The sequence below is a fragment of the Triticum urartu genome, chromosome 4A (genome assembly GCF_056163025.1).
Source record: "Triticum urartu cultivar PI428250 chromosome 4A, HENAU_Tu73, whole genome shotgun sequence".
Taxonomy (NCBI): Eukaryota; Viridiplantae; Streptophyta; class Magnoliopsida; order Poales; family Poaceae; genus Triticum; species Triticum urartu.
Genome location: NC_141876.1, coordinates 97,412,968 through 97,428,632, shown reverse-complemented (window position 1 = coordinate 97,428,632; position 15,665 = coordinate 97,412,968). Strand labels below are relative to the sequence as shown.

The window sequence follows — 15,665 nt, the reverse complement described above, 5'->3', positions numbered from 1 at the left end:
CATGTGTTGGTTTTCCCTTGAAGAGGAAAGGGTGATGCAGCAAAGTAGTGTAAGTATTTCCCTCAGTTTTTAAGAACCAAGGTATCAATCCAGTAGGAGACAACGCACAAGTCACCTAGTACCTGCACAAACAGTCAAGAACCTCGCAACCAACGCGATAAAGGGGTTGTCAATCCCTTCACGGACACTTGCAAAAGTGAGATCTGATAGAGATAGTAAAATAAATATTTTTGATATTTTTGTTATATAGATTGAAAAGTAAAGATTGCAAAATAGTAAAACGAGATGCTATGTAAATAAAAGAGATGCAATATAATAAGAAAGAGACACGGGGGCCATAGGTTTCACTAGTGGCTTCTCTCAAGATAGCATGTATTACGGTGGGTGAACAAATTACTGCCGAGCAATTGATAGAAAAGTGCATAGTTATGAAGATATCTAAGGCAATGATCATGAATATAGGCATCACGTCTGTGTCAAGTAGATCGAAACAGTTCTGCATCTACTACTATTACTCCACACATCGACCGCTATCCAGCATGCATCTAGGGTATTAAGTTCATAAGAACAGAGTAACGCTTTAAGCAAGATGACATGATGTAGAGGTATAAACTCAAACAATATGATATAAACCCCATATTTTTATCCTCGATGGCAACAATACAATATGTGCCTTGTTGCCCCTACTATCACTGGGAAAGGACACCGCAAGATTGAACCCAAAGCTAAGCACTTCTCCCATTGCAAGAAAGATCAATCTAGTAGGCCAAACTAAACCTATAATTCAAAGAGACTTGCAAAGATATCAAATCATGCATATAAGAATTCAGAGAAGAACCAAATAATATTCATAGATAATCTTGTTCATAAACCCACAATTCATCGGATCTCGGCAAACACATCGCAAAAGAGTATTACATCGAATAGATCTCCAAGAACATCGAGGAGAACTTTGTATTGAGAATCAAAGAGAGAGAAGAAGCCATCTAGCTAATAACTATGGAACTGAAGGTCTGTGGTAAACTACTCACGCTTCATCGGAGAGGCTATGGTGTTGATGTAGAAGCCCTCCGTGATCGATTCCCCCTCCGGTAGATCGCCAGAAAAGGCCCCAAGATGGGATCTCACGGGTACAGAAGGTTGCAGCGGTGGAAAAGTGGTTTTGTGGCTCTCTGCGATCGATCTAGGGTATAAGAGTATATATAGGCGAAAGAAGTACGTCGGTGGAGCTACGTGGGGACCATGAGGGTGGGGGGGGGGCGGGCCTACCCCCTGGGCACGCCCTCCTGCCTCGTGGTCGCCTTGTGGAGTTCCAGACTTCAACTCCAAGTCTCCTGGTTTTCTTTCGGTCCAAGAAAGATCATCATGAAGGTTTCATTCCGTTTGGATTCCGTTTGGTATTCATTTTCTACGAAACTCTAAAATAGGCAAAAAAAATAGAAACGGGCACTGGGCCTTCGGTTAATAGGTTAGTCCCAAAAATAATATAAAAGAGCATATTAAAGCCCATTAAACATCCAAAACAGATAATATAATAGCATCGAACAATAAAAAATTATAGATACATTAGAGACGTATCAGTGGATCACTGGACAGCGGTCAAGAACATTTTGAAATACCTGAAAAGGACTAAGGATATATTTCTCGTTTATGGAGGTGACAAAGAGCTCGTCGTAAACAGTTACGTCAATGTGAGCTTTGACACTGATCCGGATGGCTCTAAGTCACAAACCGGATACATATTTTTATTAAATGGTGGAGCTGTCAGTTGGTGCAGTTCTAAGCAGAGCGTCGTGGCGGGATCTACATGTGAAGCGGAATACATAGCTTCTTCGGAAGTAGCAATGAAGGAGTCTGGATGAAGGAGTTCATATCTGATCTAGGTGTAATACCTAGTGCATCGGGTCCAATGAAAATCTTTTGTGACAATACTGGTGCAATTGCCTTGGCAAAGGAATCCAGATTTCATAAGAGAACCAAGCACATCAAGAGACGCTTCAATTCCATTCGCGATCAAGTCAAGGAAGGAGACAGAGATTTGCAAGATACATACGAATCTGAATGTTGCAGACCCGTTGACTAAGCCTCTCTCATGAGCAAATCATGATCAGCACCTAGACTCCATGGGTGTTAGAATCATTACTGTGTAATCTAGATTATTGACTCTAGTGCAAGTGGGAGACTAAAGGAAATATGCCCTAGAGGCGATAATAAAGTTGTTATTTATATTTCCTTATATCATGATAAATGTGTATTATTCATGCTAGAATTTTATTAACCGGAAACTTAGTACATGTCTAAATACATAGACAAACAGAGTGTCCCTAGTATGCCTCTACTAGACTAGCTTGTTAATCAAAGATGGTTAAGTTTCCTAGCCATAGACATGTGTTGTCATTTGATGAATGGGATCACATCATTAGAGAATGATGTGATGGACTAGACCCATTCGTTAGCTTAGCACTATGATCATTTAGTTTATTGCTATTGCTTTCTCCATAACTTATACACGTTCCTATGACTATGAGATTATGCAACTCCCGAATACCGGAGGAACACTTAGTGTGCTATCAAACGTCACACGTAACTGGGTCATTTTAAAGATGCTCTACAGGTGTCTGTGATGGTGTTTGTTGAGTTGGCATAGATCGAGATTAGGATTTGTCACTCCAATTGCCGGAGAGGTATCTCTGGGTCCTCTCGGTAATGCACATCACTATGAGCCTTGCAAGCAATGTGACTAATGAGTTAGTTATCGGATGATGCATTACGGAACGAGTAAAGAGACTTGCCAGTGACGAGATTGAACTAGGTATGATGATTACGATGATCGAATCTCGGGCAAGTAACATACCGATGACAAAGGGAACAACGTATGTTGTTATGCGGTTTGACCAACAAAGATCTTCATAGAATATGTAGGAACCAATATGAGCATCCAGGTTCCGTTATTGGTTATTGACCGGAGATGAGTCTCGGCCATGTCTACATAGTTTGCACTTTTGCTTGCACTTTTGCTTGCTTACTCTTGTTCCTCATTGTTGTCTGCTACCTTTCTTGTACTATAATTTACTTACTACAAGATATTTACCAATACTCACTTTTGAATCACCAGTCTCCCTATCAAGACATACCCTTTTTTCTTATTAAAATTAAATGGCAGCATATTCTACATATGTGTGTTTTTATCATAGTGAGCTTTTGGACGTTATTATGCTGTTCACTTCTGAAGTACATCTTACATGCTTGTTTAATCCTCTGTTTTTTCTCTAGTTTATTGGGAGAATGGATTTTAAATGGCGCACTGCCTATCTTTAATATTCCGTCTGATCTTTTTTAGTCAGCATATAAGTTTTGTCTAAAGTCAAAACATCTCTACTTTGACGAAACTTATAGAAAAAAAGTATCAATATTTACAGTGCCAAATCAATATTGTTAAATTCATTACGAAATGTAGTTTCATGGAATATATATTCGATATGGGAGATGTTGATATTTTTAATATATATTTCGTCAAACTTTGCAAAGTTTGACTTGATCCAAATCTAATACGGAGTACATGGAGTATAAAGGACGGGAGGAAGTATATGATACACATGCTTGTACGTATTGGAGAAAAAAAGATGACGTACAATGTTTAGCCAGTTCTTGTCGAGCTTCCATTCTGGACACTAGGGTTAGGATTTTGGAAAAAGGTCATGTGTTGACTAAATTGAACCCAAGGGACAAGTTAGTGTATCCCTAAAATGTACTCCCTCCGTCCCGAAAAACATGTCGCAAGCATAGTGTAATGTAAAATTTGCACAAAAACCCCTTGTATCTTCGAATCTTTTACAAACAAGTCCTTCTGTCTTCCTCCGCCCGATCTAGCTCCCGTGCATCGGGCCAAGGCCGTCGTCGGCCGATTCGTCGCCTGCGCCGCCCGGGGCCAGCTCCTCCGCCGCCCGGTACCTGCTCCTCCGCCGCCCAGTACCTGCGCCACCGCCGCCCAGGACCTAAGCTGCCGTAATCCACTCCCGCCGCGATCCCCTCCGCCGCTGCCGTGCAGGACCTGCGCCACCAAGATCCGGTGGATCTCGTCCTCCTCAAGCTCCTGAGCGCGTCTGGACCTCAAGCTCATCCTCCTGCTTATCCTGTTCCGCCAGACTCGGGCTACTGCTCCCTTGCTCGAGCTGTCGCCGGAGCTCCCCTGCTGCCCACCTGAGCGATGGTCACCGGTAATTTCCGCCGCCCATCCCCGCCGACGCCCACCAAATCGACGGTCCCTAGACTTTCCCCCGCCCACGCCTAAGCTCCGGTCGCCTGTTCTACTCCTCCATGCCCAGCACCTCCTCTCCACGACTAGGCACCGCTCCTCCTCCAAGCCCACGCGCTTCTCCTCCTCCACGCCCAGCACCTCACTGCTCGCCCAGCAGTAGATCCTCTACTTCTCACCTGCAGATCAAGAGATCAGCTAAGCAGAGTATCAGCCGCAGATCAATTGATCAACAGAGAGGACTATCATCTGTAGCAGTAGTATCTGTAGGAGCAGTATCTTCTGTAGCAGCAAATGATCGATATCAGCAGTATCTGTAGCAAGATCAAAGATCAAACTTTTTTTACATCAGATCAAAGATCAAACTTGCCCGGCGCCTCTGCTCTTCAGGTACAACGATTTTATGACGTTTTAAAACATGAGCAAACTGAACATCATAACATGTTTCAGTTAGGATGACCAATACTGTAAATTTCAGAAACTAAATTAGAACATGTTTTCCAAGATGTAGATATGCACAATACAGTCTGATCTGTATTTGAAATTAGAACTAGAAAACAAGATTAAAATTAGGAAACACCCATATACTGTCAAGTTATGTCGATGCTCCACTTGAGGCAGGGAACTGCACCCATTTTCACTACTACAATATGATAGCCAATGGACAAAAATGTGACATGGGCAACTTTTTGAAATCAAAACAAAAATGGCCAGTAAACTGATAATGACAGTAAACTGTAATTTGTTACAGAGATTTTCCTATTGAAAATATAACTGAATGGACAAAAAAATGGGTGAAAAGATAATTGAAGGCTAGGCTAAAATGGACAGTAAACTGATAATGACTATTGCCAACAAGAGTAGGAAAATGCAAGCTTCTGAGATTTGTTACATAAATTTTCCTATTGAAAAGATAACTGAATTTTGTGTACTGAAAGTTTACAGTGTCCAGTGTAGGAAAGTTTACTGAAATTTGTGGAGTACTCAAAGTGCTTTGAACTAAAAAAATCATCAAAGTTCAAAGCCTAGCTGATTTGAACGGCTCATTCTCTGGGATCATCAATGTGCATTCAGGCTAATTCTTTGAACTTTGATCATCAATCCAAAGAATATATTTATTTGATTTTTAAATTTATTTGGAATTATTTGGATTTATTTAGATTTATTTGAATTGTTTAAATTAATCTGAATAATTTAGTCAAGGCCTTTGGATTAATTTTAATTTATTTGAATCTCACAATTTGGTCTAACTTAGATGATCTTGTCTACTTGGAGTACATAATCTACCGAGTAGTCATGTCCCAGTCATGCATCCATGCATCCAGTAGAAACATCTTGCATACATGATCAGGTGTCAAACTTTTAATCAAAATCTACTGAGTAATTATTGTGCTCATCCAGTAGCAACATCTTGCATACATGATCAGTAGTCATGTCGCAGATTTCTATTTACACTGAATTTGTATATCACCAAGAGCTCTACTAGTTCTAGATTAGATTTACAATGAATTATTTGACCAGTAGTCATGTGAACTCTTTGAATTTGTAAACACTTCCAGACTTGAGCATTCAGAGTTTGCAATTGCAAAAAAAAGGTCCCTTGTTCATGAACTTGTACTGTACACCATGCATTCAAGCAGAAAGAAACAAACAAGGTCTGAAGAAGAATGAATCCCTTCTCCATTAATTTTATTCAACATGATAAGTTCAGGTCATAAAAATCCATGATGTTGCATGAATAATTAGACAGTACACAGGGACAATTAACAGGACTACTCACGGAGACAATCACACATGATCAATTAACAGGATTAGTCCATGATATTCCTTACAGCTCCACAATTTAGATATCAATTAACAGTATGTACACACAACAAATAGCAGCAGATGGATTGGAATTCTTTCTGAAGTAAAATTAACAGGAGCTGGACCACAAACAGCAGCAGATAAATTAACAGGATTACTCCATGATGCTTCACCAACAGAGGAGGGATGTGGACGGCTGACCTCCTGTAATTCCTCAATTTCACCACCGTAGTCGTCCTGGTGCCAGCTGTTGCCGCCAGCCAGGCAGGCCAGCACGGTGGACGCGAAGGCGCCCTTGTAGTTGTGGCCGCTCGCTCCAGTAGACGAGGCGGCGGACGCGTTGGTCGGCTTCGACGCGCTGGCATACGCGACGCCGACGAGCTCCGCCGCAGACGCCTCTCCAGTGACCGTGCCGTGCATCGCCACCACCCGCTGCCACTCGTCTGGTCCCTTTTTCTCCTCCTGCTCTCCCCTATCTTGCCGGCGCCAGTGACCTTTTCCTCCATGGTGGCCGGGATTGGTGGTGGTAGTGGAGAATCGACGGGCAGCAAGCGCCGATTTTCCGGAAGGGGATGGGAGAAAGCTTGGAAATTTAGGGATGTGGGTAAGGGGAGCGGGGGAGCTGTGCGGGGGAGCGGTGGAGCTACACGGGGTAGAGGTGGATCCGCGCGGGGTTGCGGTGGAGCTGCGCGGCGGCGCGGTGTGCTTGAGCTACGCGAGGTCGCCGGCGTTGCGGGGGAGCTAGTGGAACTGAGCGAGCTGGCGGAGGAGACGATTGGACCGTGGGTTCGGTCAGATAAACTTGAAGGACTTTTTCAAAAAAATACCGCTGCGACATGTTTTTTGGGACAGAGGGAGTAATTATTTTCCTTGTATTCTTCTACGGGAATAGTGCGTGCTTGTTCTGGTTAACATTATTCGGACTTGTGAATTTTGGTTGCATTTGGTCAATCCGATTGAAAGCTCTATCTTTGTCTTGATACCTAGCAAAACCATTTCAGTCCGCCAGCCAACCAACGGCGACTTGCCGGCCGCCGCCGCCGCCATGCTCCAGCTCCAGATGCACCCTCTCCTGCTGCCCTGCGCCGGCCCCCACCCTACCACGGCCACGCTCTCCTACTCTCTCCACCGCCGCCTCGCTCTCTCCGCCTCCACCACCCCATTCTCAACGGAGGAGTACCTCATCGTCACCTGCGGTCTCACCCGAGCCCAGGCGCTCAAGGCGTCCAAGAAGCTCTGCCACCTCAAGTCCGCCTCCAACCCAGACGCCGTGCTCGCCCTCCTCTCCGGCGTTGGCCTCTCCCGCCCCGACATCGCCGCCGTCGTCGCAGCCGACCCGCTGCTCCTCCGCTCCAGGGTGGACAACGTCGCCCCCCGCCTCTCTGCCCTCCGCGACCGCCTCGGCCTCTCGGCGCCCGAGATCGCCAGCTTCCTCCTGGTGGGCGCCACGGCCCTCCGGTCATGCGACATCACTCCCAAGCTCGAGTTCTGGATCCCCTTCTTTGGCTCCTTCGGCAAGCTCCTCCAGACCATGAAGAGGAACAGGTCCATCCTGACCACCGATCTGGAGAAGGTCGCCAAGCCCAACATAGCGCTGCTGGAGCAGTGCGGGCTAAGTGTTTGTGATATTGTCAAGCTGTCGACGCCCTGCTCTAGGCTGCTGGTGTTCAACCCAGAGCGGGTGAAGGCGTTTGTGCTGCGCGCCGAGAAGCTTGGCGTGCCCCGCTCCTCGTACATATTCAAGTACGCGGTGGGTGTCGCATGTTCTATCACGGAAGACAAGGTCGCCGCAAGGATGGAGTTCTTGAGGAGCACTCTTGGTTGCTCCATGGACAAGGTGCGTGTTGCGGTTCGCAACAAGCCACACATTCTAGGAATATCCGAGGAGAAACTCCGTCTCAAGATAGAGTTCATGGTCAATGAGGTTGGATTGGATCCAGAGTACATTGTTGAGAGGCCCATGCTGTTTACCTACAGCCTGGAGAAGCGGATGAAACCCCGGTATTATGTCGCAAAGATCCTGCAGGCTAAGGGACTGATGAAGAAAAGTGTCGGCTTCCGGCGATTAGTTGGCTATGGTGAGGATAATTTCATTGCGACATACATGGACAGTCATCAGGACACTGTTCCTGGGCTTGCAGATGCTTATGCAGCAGCTCGGGCTGGGGAAATGCTTCTGATGTCCAGCTTTGAAAGCAGACATTGAAGGTTCATCATATATCTTAGGCTCATAGCTAGCATGGAACATTGTGCCCTGTTCGAAGCATGATTGTAGAAATCATGATTTTAGCCGCAGAACTATGGCAATCTGATTGCTCGTGATGCTATCCATGTTTCAGTTGTGAATTTCTGTGAAGCAACTTCATTGTCTCAGTTTTGCTGCCCTACAACTAATGTATCGTAGCTTCCTGTAATTCAGAAAGTGATGTTTTCACAGCTACATATTCGCTCCCTTGTGCCTTACATTCTGTTGCAGCTTTCAGGTTTCAGCTGACTTTTGTGTTTGCTTATAGGGGTAATTAAGTTCACATTTTTGTTGCAGTCAAATCATTTTTTGCTAAATATGCACGTTTGTTATTGTAGTTCAAATGGAACGGAGGGAGTACTAAATTTTCATTTTGATGAAATGGACAAATTCACCTGAGAAATGGAACTTTGCATCAAAACCTCATGTTAATCTTTTGTGTATAGTTAATCGTTAAACAGCAATGCAAAAACTATGCTTGTTAAAAGATTGATGTAGTGATAGAATTTTCAAAGGTTTGGATCTCATATGTGCCGATGTTCATGTTGACAATGACCTGGGACATGGTCGCCAGGCTTCTATGGCAACGATGATGGTGGGAGCGATGTCGGCGACATGGCAATGGTTGCGGTAGTCGGCTCTTCTCCGGCGTGTTCGCGGTATTGCCTCGGTTTGTTTGTTGCTGTGGAGTCGAAGCTACGGTGGTGGGGCCCTGTGGCATACGATGACTGGCTGCAAGTGGCCCGTTCGGCGATCTTCCGTGGCGCCAGCTTTCGCCTGGTTTTGTTCTTCCGAGTTCTTCATCAGAGTCGGAGCTGCGTTTGTCTAGCTGCAGGTCGACATGTTGTCGATGAGGTTGGGCTTTGCCCTGTGTGTGTCAGTGTTTGGGAGTGGGTTTGGTCCTTGTTATTCCGGTTTTCCGTAATAAACTGGGCAATTCTATTTTACTTAATTAATAGACGAGGCAATCTTTGCTTCCGTTTCAAAAAAAAAGAGTACATTTTTTCATGTAAAATGGAGCATACCTGTTAAGTCTAGCAACTTCAGTCATCAGCGCAGTATTTCGTTTATTTTGTACCAACGTAAACCCATAGGTACAAATCACCCGGAATCAATCTGTGGTTGAGTTGGTTAGGTGGACAGTGGTATCCCCAATCCATCAGGGTTCAAATCCTGGTGCTCGCATTATTCCTGGATTTATTTCAGGATGTCCGGCGATACGCTTTCAGTGGGAGGAGACGTTCCCATCGACGACGAGGCGCCTACGGTGACTTCGTAAATCTCAAGATGATATGCCGGCTCAGTCTCTCGAAGGTGCTCATAGGGGTAGGGTGTGTGTGTGTGCGTTCATAGGGATGAGTGTATGCGCGTGTGTATGAGCGCTTGTGTCTGTACTGATGCTCAAAAAAAAACCAATCAAACAGGGCATGCGAATGACATGGATAACTTTGCGGAAAAAAAACATGTTCAAATTCTATTGTTTTTGACCACACTTGCCCCCGTTGAAGTAATCAAATGGTTTCACCATTTATTTACTCATTTTTTTATCTCTTAGCTACATTAAATTTTCCTCAGGAAACCTGAACGAAAAAACTTTGCAAATTCTATCATTAAATCTTCACCATTTATTTTTTGTGTGCACATAATTGAGTACACCTAAATCGCCGTACTTGGTATGATGGTAGGTCAAAAGTGAAACAACCTAAATCGCTAGCCTAAATTCAGAAGGAACTGCTGGCAGCCAACTTATACACTTTGAAATCATCATGCCACGTTGAAATTGCTAAGGTTTTTTCGAGGGAGGCATGCTTAAGGCAACCAAGCAAAAACGATCTGTTCGCATCCAATCAGCATAGCCCACTGTGCAAGGCAAATACATTGTCCGCAAGGCGTGGATAAGCATCACCAAAGTTTACTTGCCAGAGAGTACAATACGACACAAGTTTTGAGTACTAGATCCATGAACCTATCTAAACAAAACTCACAAGTCCAACAGAGAAATCAGTGTAGCTCGGATACTGAGTACAGGAAATAAGCGTATGCCAACTGAACGCAAGTCACATAAGCAATTGTGCACTGGGTTCATCAGAATGGGACAGAGGGACGCGCACGATTCGATCCTAGTAAACAAAATCCAGCAACCACATGGTACCACATTCATCGACATCGCCTGCGAGTAAGCAACCAGGAAATAATAGACTAGCCGAACTTTTGCTAGAAACTGAAACCTGTATAAATAATAAAAGATGCAAGTGATAAGCACATGTGACACCTTCTAAAGAAATGATACAAGGCTACACGAAGAAATGGGGAGATGCAATCACATAGAAGAGGGGAGCTGAAATGCACACAATATCATATACAAAATTCAGTTGGATGATTGGGCCCACATAAACATTGAGCTAGCTATGTGAATGCTAAACGAATGCGCTATTGGCTGACCACTGCCCTTGTACTCAGGGCACCTCCAAGCCAAAAAAACTGTTCCATTGTGAGGATATAATAGGTCCAAGCATTTAGTGCATAACTGATTGCTAGTTTTGCTAATCAAACATTATTTCTCACAACAACTTAGACATGCTACTAACTACTAAGACCAACAAGCACCTTTTGCAGCTCTAGTTGTTGCTGCCCAAGAGATGAGGTCATAAAGGTTGAGTATTCATGATAAGTATAGCACCAATGGTGCATTAAGCCCAAATGTCGCTCATGTTTAGCTTTAGATATTCACTCCAATATGTTATGTGGATGTTATGTAACAGTCCAATAGGAAAAAAAATCAATTCTAGCTTCACCAAATGATCGAATGACTACTTTTTCAAAAAATTTAAAAATGCAATTTTTAACATTTTCATTGTCAAAATTAATCAAATACTCCCTCTGTAAATAAATATAAGAGTGTCTTCCCCCCACAGGTAATCTAAAGGTACATATGCAGATTACAGAAACACTGTACTAGTGAAATATGTCAATAGTTACTTACGCCCAAGGTCATAACTGTAAACATTCTGTTCAATGCTAATGTGATCCGTGGGTACTCCATAGGTACTAAGAATCTTTACAATTTGGTGAATTATCCCGTCTTCTTTGCAGCATTTGATTTCAACTATCTTGAGATGCTCGATACCAAGAATTGTGTCCTTGGGTTATACTTCCTCTATCCCATAATATAAGAACGTTTTTGACACACACTAGTGTCAAAAACGTTTTTATATTATGTGACGGAGGTAGTAGCATTTTTTTGTTTCAGTCACGTACTCTTCCGATAGAAAACAAAAAAACATTTTACTCAAATTAATCAGAAGCAAATGCTAATAACTTTAAAGACAAAATCTATGATATGTTCACAAGTTTAAAAAAATATTCATGATTTCACAAAATTGAGAGTGATAGCGTATCTCGGTGGTGCAGCAAAATGTGATCCTTTTTCCTAGTGTATATGTATAGCGATTGTTGGATTTAAATTTTCAGTGATAGGTAAAATGCGTATTTTACACTCGCCTCCTTTTAATCCCGTGAGGCCGGGACCCCGCAAGCAAACCAAGCTAGCTTCTCCCTCGAAGGTCCTGCGAATCTTCCATGTCGCAAACGCATTTCTCCAACTCCTCAACCCGGATGGTCTCCATGGCGCTCGGTTGCTCGTATCAGTAGCGACCTTCGCGTCGTTGGTCGGCCTCTGTACGTTGAGCATCGCGTCGGTCGCTCGTATCAGTTGCCATTCTTCTCTTCCACCCTCGGCTCAGGCGGGAAAGCTGCCGGCGGCGAGGTGCGGCGGCGACCCCGGCGCTTCCTGCATCTGTCTCCCCTCTTTGCCACCACGCCGGCATTCCGTGATCGTGTCTTGCACAGCTGTACGGTTGTGCCGCAGCTTCGGCGCCTGCCACCTGTTCGACGGAATGCCTCGGCCGCAAGAAGGCAACAAGAGGGCCGCTCTGGCCCGCGGCGAGGGCATCATCGGCGCCCTACCGGACGATCTCCTGCAGCACGTGCTCTCCTTCCTCCCGGCGCAGCAGGCCGTGCGGACCTGCGTGCTCGCCCGGCGCTGGCGCGGCCTCTGGAAATCCGCCACAAGCCTGCGCATCACCGGTGTCCATGAGTCGGAGGTGACGCCCGTCCAGGAGCTCCGCGAGTTTGTGAACCACCTTCTGCTCCTTCGCTGTCGAGCGCCGATCGACACGTGCGAGCTCAGGTTCGCCGTGGTCTCCGACGACGACGTGCCCCGTGTGAGCCTCTGGATCCGGCACATTATGCTCTGCCAAGTTCGGCTGCTCCGGCTCGATATCTCTCGGGACGGCTATGGTGTTTACTTTTACGTAGACAACCTGCCTCTTGCCTCTCAGCATCTGACGAGGCTAGAGCTCATTGACACAGGGTTAAACGACAGCTTCCTCGATTTTGCCGGCTGTCCGGTGCTGGAAGATCTAGTAATCATCAATGGCTGTTTCGTCCATGTCAGGAGGATCTCTTCAAAGTCTCTAAAACGCCTGGCCATTGCTGATAGCAGTTTCAATCAGCATGCCCGTACTCGTATTTACGCTCCAAGTCTCGTTTCTCTACGACTCGAGGACAACTGGGACAGGACTCCTGTGCTTGACAGCATGCCGTCGTTGAAGGCTGCATTCGTCAGATTTATCAAAGAATCTGTGGACAGGTGTTTTTATTCCGACTCTTGGGATTGCCACAACGAGGACTGTCAAGGTTGTTACGATCTACAGGCTGTTAACTCTCATGACTCGGTGCTTCTCAAAGGTTTATCAGAGGCTGAGAATTTGACATTGATAGATGAACATGACACGGTATGTATGTTTTAACCCCATTTACATTTGCGGTCCTATTATATATCTGTTGCAATATCTATGACCATCTAAATGATGCTTCTTAGAAAGTCATAAACAATGCAACCAGCTAGTAGAGCTTTTACATTATTCCCCACGCTCAAAACAATCATCATGTAATCTTGAGATAAAAAAAACAATCATCATGTTCGCAGTGACGATTAATTTGTTCTCTCTGGTTTGCAATTTCTGCAGTTTATTTTCAGAAGGGATTTGATATGGTGCCCTACATTTAGTAAGTTAAAGACCTTGTTACTCAATGAATACTGGTGCGTGCCTGACGACTTCCGCGCACTAGCTTTTATTCTTGAACACTCACCATTTCTGGAGATTCTCACTCTTCAGTTCTTTTCCAAGGTATATATACTTTGTCAAAATGGGAATTCTTTAACTTGCACTGTAAAGCTACACTATCTATTATCTGATCGGTTTTGATTCAATCTTTTTTGCCTGCAGGGACCTAATCATAAAGTGGAAATAAAAGGAGGTTACAATGCAGTGGAGACCTCAGCTGCAATATCAAAACATCTTAAGGCAGTCGAAGTCAAATGTAACTCGGTTGATGCGGAGGTTCTCAAAATTTTGAAGTTCCTTGGTACACTTAACATATGTAAGCTAACTATCAACAGCACCCCACGCTTTCTACATTTCTGCAGTTTGCCTTCATTTTGAAGTTCCTAGTTTAGTAGAAAGAGTGAATGTTATACCAGTAATGAGAAGCCTGCTCTGCATTTGGTGGGTGGAAAATAACTCAATGTGCTGTTTGGAAGTGTTAACTACAATGGTGTTTAGATTGAAATGCACTGCACAAATGGTAGCACGGCATGTTGATTTTGTTGAACAGTTCTGACATTTTGTGGCTCCTATTCCAGTTGCAATTCAGTTTGTTTACTTATTGGCTTACAATGTCAACATTATGGTCTATAATTATTTGCTAGGGCCATCTGATTCTTCATAATTAGACAGATTGTCTGAAAATCTTGACATGAGTATTTGTTATTAAACCACTGGATGCCATTGCTAGAAAGCTAATCCTAACAGTTAAATCAAGATCTCAACTCTAACCAGATGTTGAAACGTGCAAACTTTTGAGTAATTAGATTATTCTGCAGTTTGACATGTGAAAATATGAAAAATTATGGACTGAATCTTGTGGCCCATTGATTCCTTGTCAAGGAGCTGAAATTCCTTGTTTCCCAAGTGACACCCCCGCAAGCTTCTCATCCTTCCATACATGTACAGGTTTCTAGGGAGAGAAGACCTTGGCTGAAGACATATGGCCTATTTCATCTTAATTACTGTATTAAGGAACGAATGCAGTTTGCAGCAGTGACGAGGATGCGATCTTTTGTTGGACATTCATGTTGGTTCGACTCGGTGAAGCAGCTTAGAAAAAGTAGTGACATGTACTATTTTTTTAATCGCCCTCCCTTGACTGATTTATCTCGCTGAAGATGTATTTTGACTTCTGTTGTTGTATTAATGTGTCGGAACCTTGCGCCATATCTCATACTCGCTCCTTCCCGAATAAGGATGGCAATGGGTCGGGTTTGGATCGGGTAGGACAATATCAAATCCATATCCATATCCATGAAGACAGTCTTTGCCCGCTCATGAAAAAATCCATGGGTGAAAAATTGTATCCATGTCCAAATCTGATGGATATCCATACCCATTGGATATCCATTGGATCCTCTCGAGACATATAAATAAGACATAACACAATATTAACATAAACTCTTCCATTCTTCACCTCATGGCAGGCTAGGCTTCACTTATGGTAAATTAACATCCACTAACAACCTAAGATCATTTAGTATTTTTCTAACAGATGAGAATGACGAGTCATTTAAGGAGGTAAAAATAAGGAGAGGGGTGTTGGAGTATGTTACGGAGGGGATTGAATGTCAACTAAAAAAAGTTACGATGAGGATTGTGTAATTTCTTATGCATGTTTTAGATAAAAAAAATTGTAAAATTGTTGTGGGACATATGACCGTGGGGCAGGGATAGCATATTTCCCCCCATTAAGTCATACTATCGGGTCGGTTTTGGGTATATCCATGGGTACAAGATTATATCTATGCCCTATCCACAAACAATCGGGTCGGGTTTGGGCACCGCCCATGGACACAAAAGCATATCCAAACCCTATCCATTCGGGTCGGATATCCATGGATATCCATGTCCATGGATAAAATTGCCATCTTTATTCCCGAACTATTGTTAGGTATCTATATATATATATGTAAGACGACTAATTTGTGACGGAGGTAATATTTGTTAGTGTATTTATTGTTCATACGGCACTATTTTGTTCCACTAGTGAAACTCTTCAGATTTAAATGATCTGAAACACTTTCTGACTTTGATTCAAATGAAGGATAAATACATGGTTATGGACATAACTGTTATGTGCGAAGTATATACAAATGTGTTGGTTTTGAATTGCTAGAACTCCAAAGCAAGCAAAACCATTCTTGAGGCATCTTTTGGGGCTACCTGATAAGATAAGGGCATCTCT

At 43.8% G+C, this 15,665-nt stretch overlaps 2 protein-coding genes across 3 annotated transcripts; both read left to right on the top strand.

Annotated features, from left to right (window-relative positions):
• Positions 1 to 7,002: 7,002 nt before the first annotated feature.
• LOC125550880 (transcription termination factor MTERF8, chloroplastic-like) lies at positions 7,003 to 8,524 on the top strand. The gene has a single exon (XM_048713991.2). The coding sequence runs from the start codon at positions 7,107 to 7,109 to the stop codon at positions 8,265 to 8,267; it is 1,161 nt and encodes a 386-aa protein (XP_048569948.1). The 5' UTR covers positions 7,003 to 7,106; the 3' UTR covers positions 8,268 to 8,524.
• A 3,261-nt stretch (positions 8,525 to 11,785) lies between these two features.
• On the top strand, positions 11,786 to 14,646 carry LOC125553629 (F-box protein At4g22280-like). Of its 2 annotated transcripts, XM_048717389.2 has the most exons (4): positions 11,789 to 13,102; positions 13,337 to 13,498; positions 13,598 to 13,751; positions 14,384 to 14,646. In XM_048717389.2, exons 1-4 carry the CDS (start codon positions 11,789 to 11,791, stop codon positions 14,389 to 14,391), a joined length of 1,638 nt encoding a protein of 545 aa, XP_048573346.2. In that variant the 3' UTR covers positions 14,392 to 14,646. The 2 variants fall into 2 exon arrangements, with proteins under 2 accessions (XP_087374001.1, XP_048573346.2); XM_087517875.1 differs by lacking the exon at positions 14,384 to 14,646 and having other exon boundaries at positions 11,786 to 13,102; positions 13,598 to 14,366.
• The last annotated feature ends 1,019 nt before the right edge of the window (positions 14,647 to 15,665 follow it).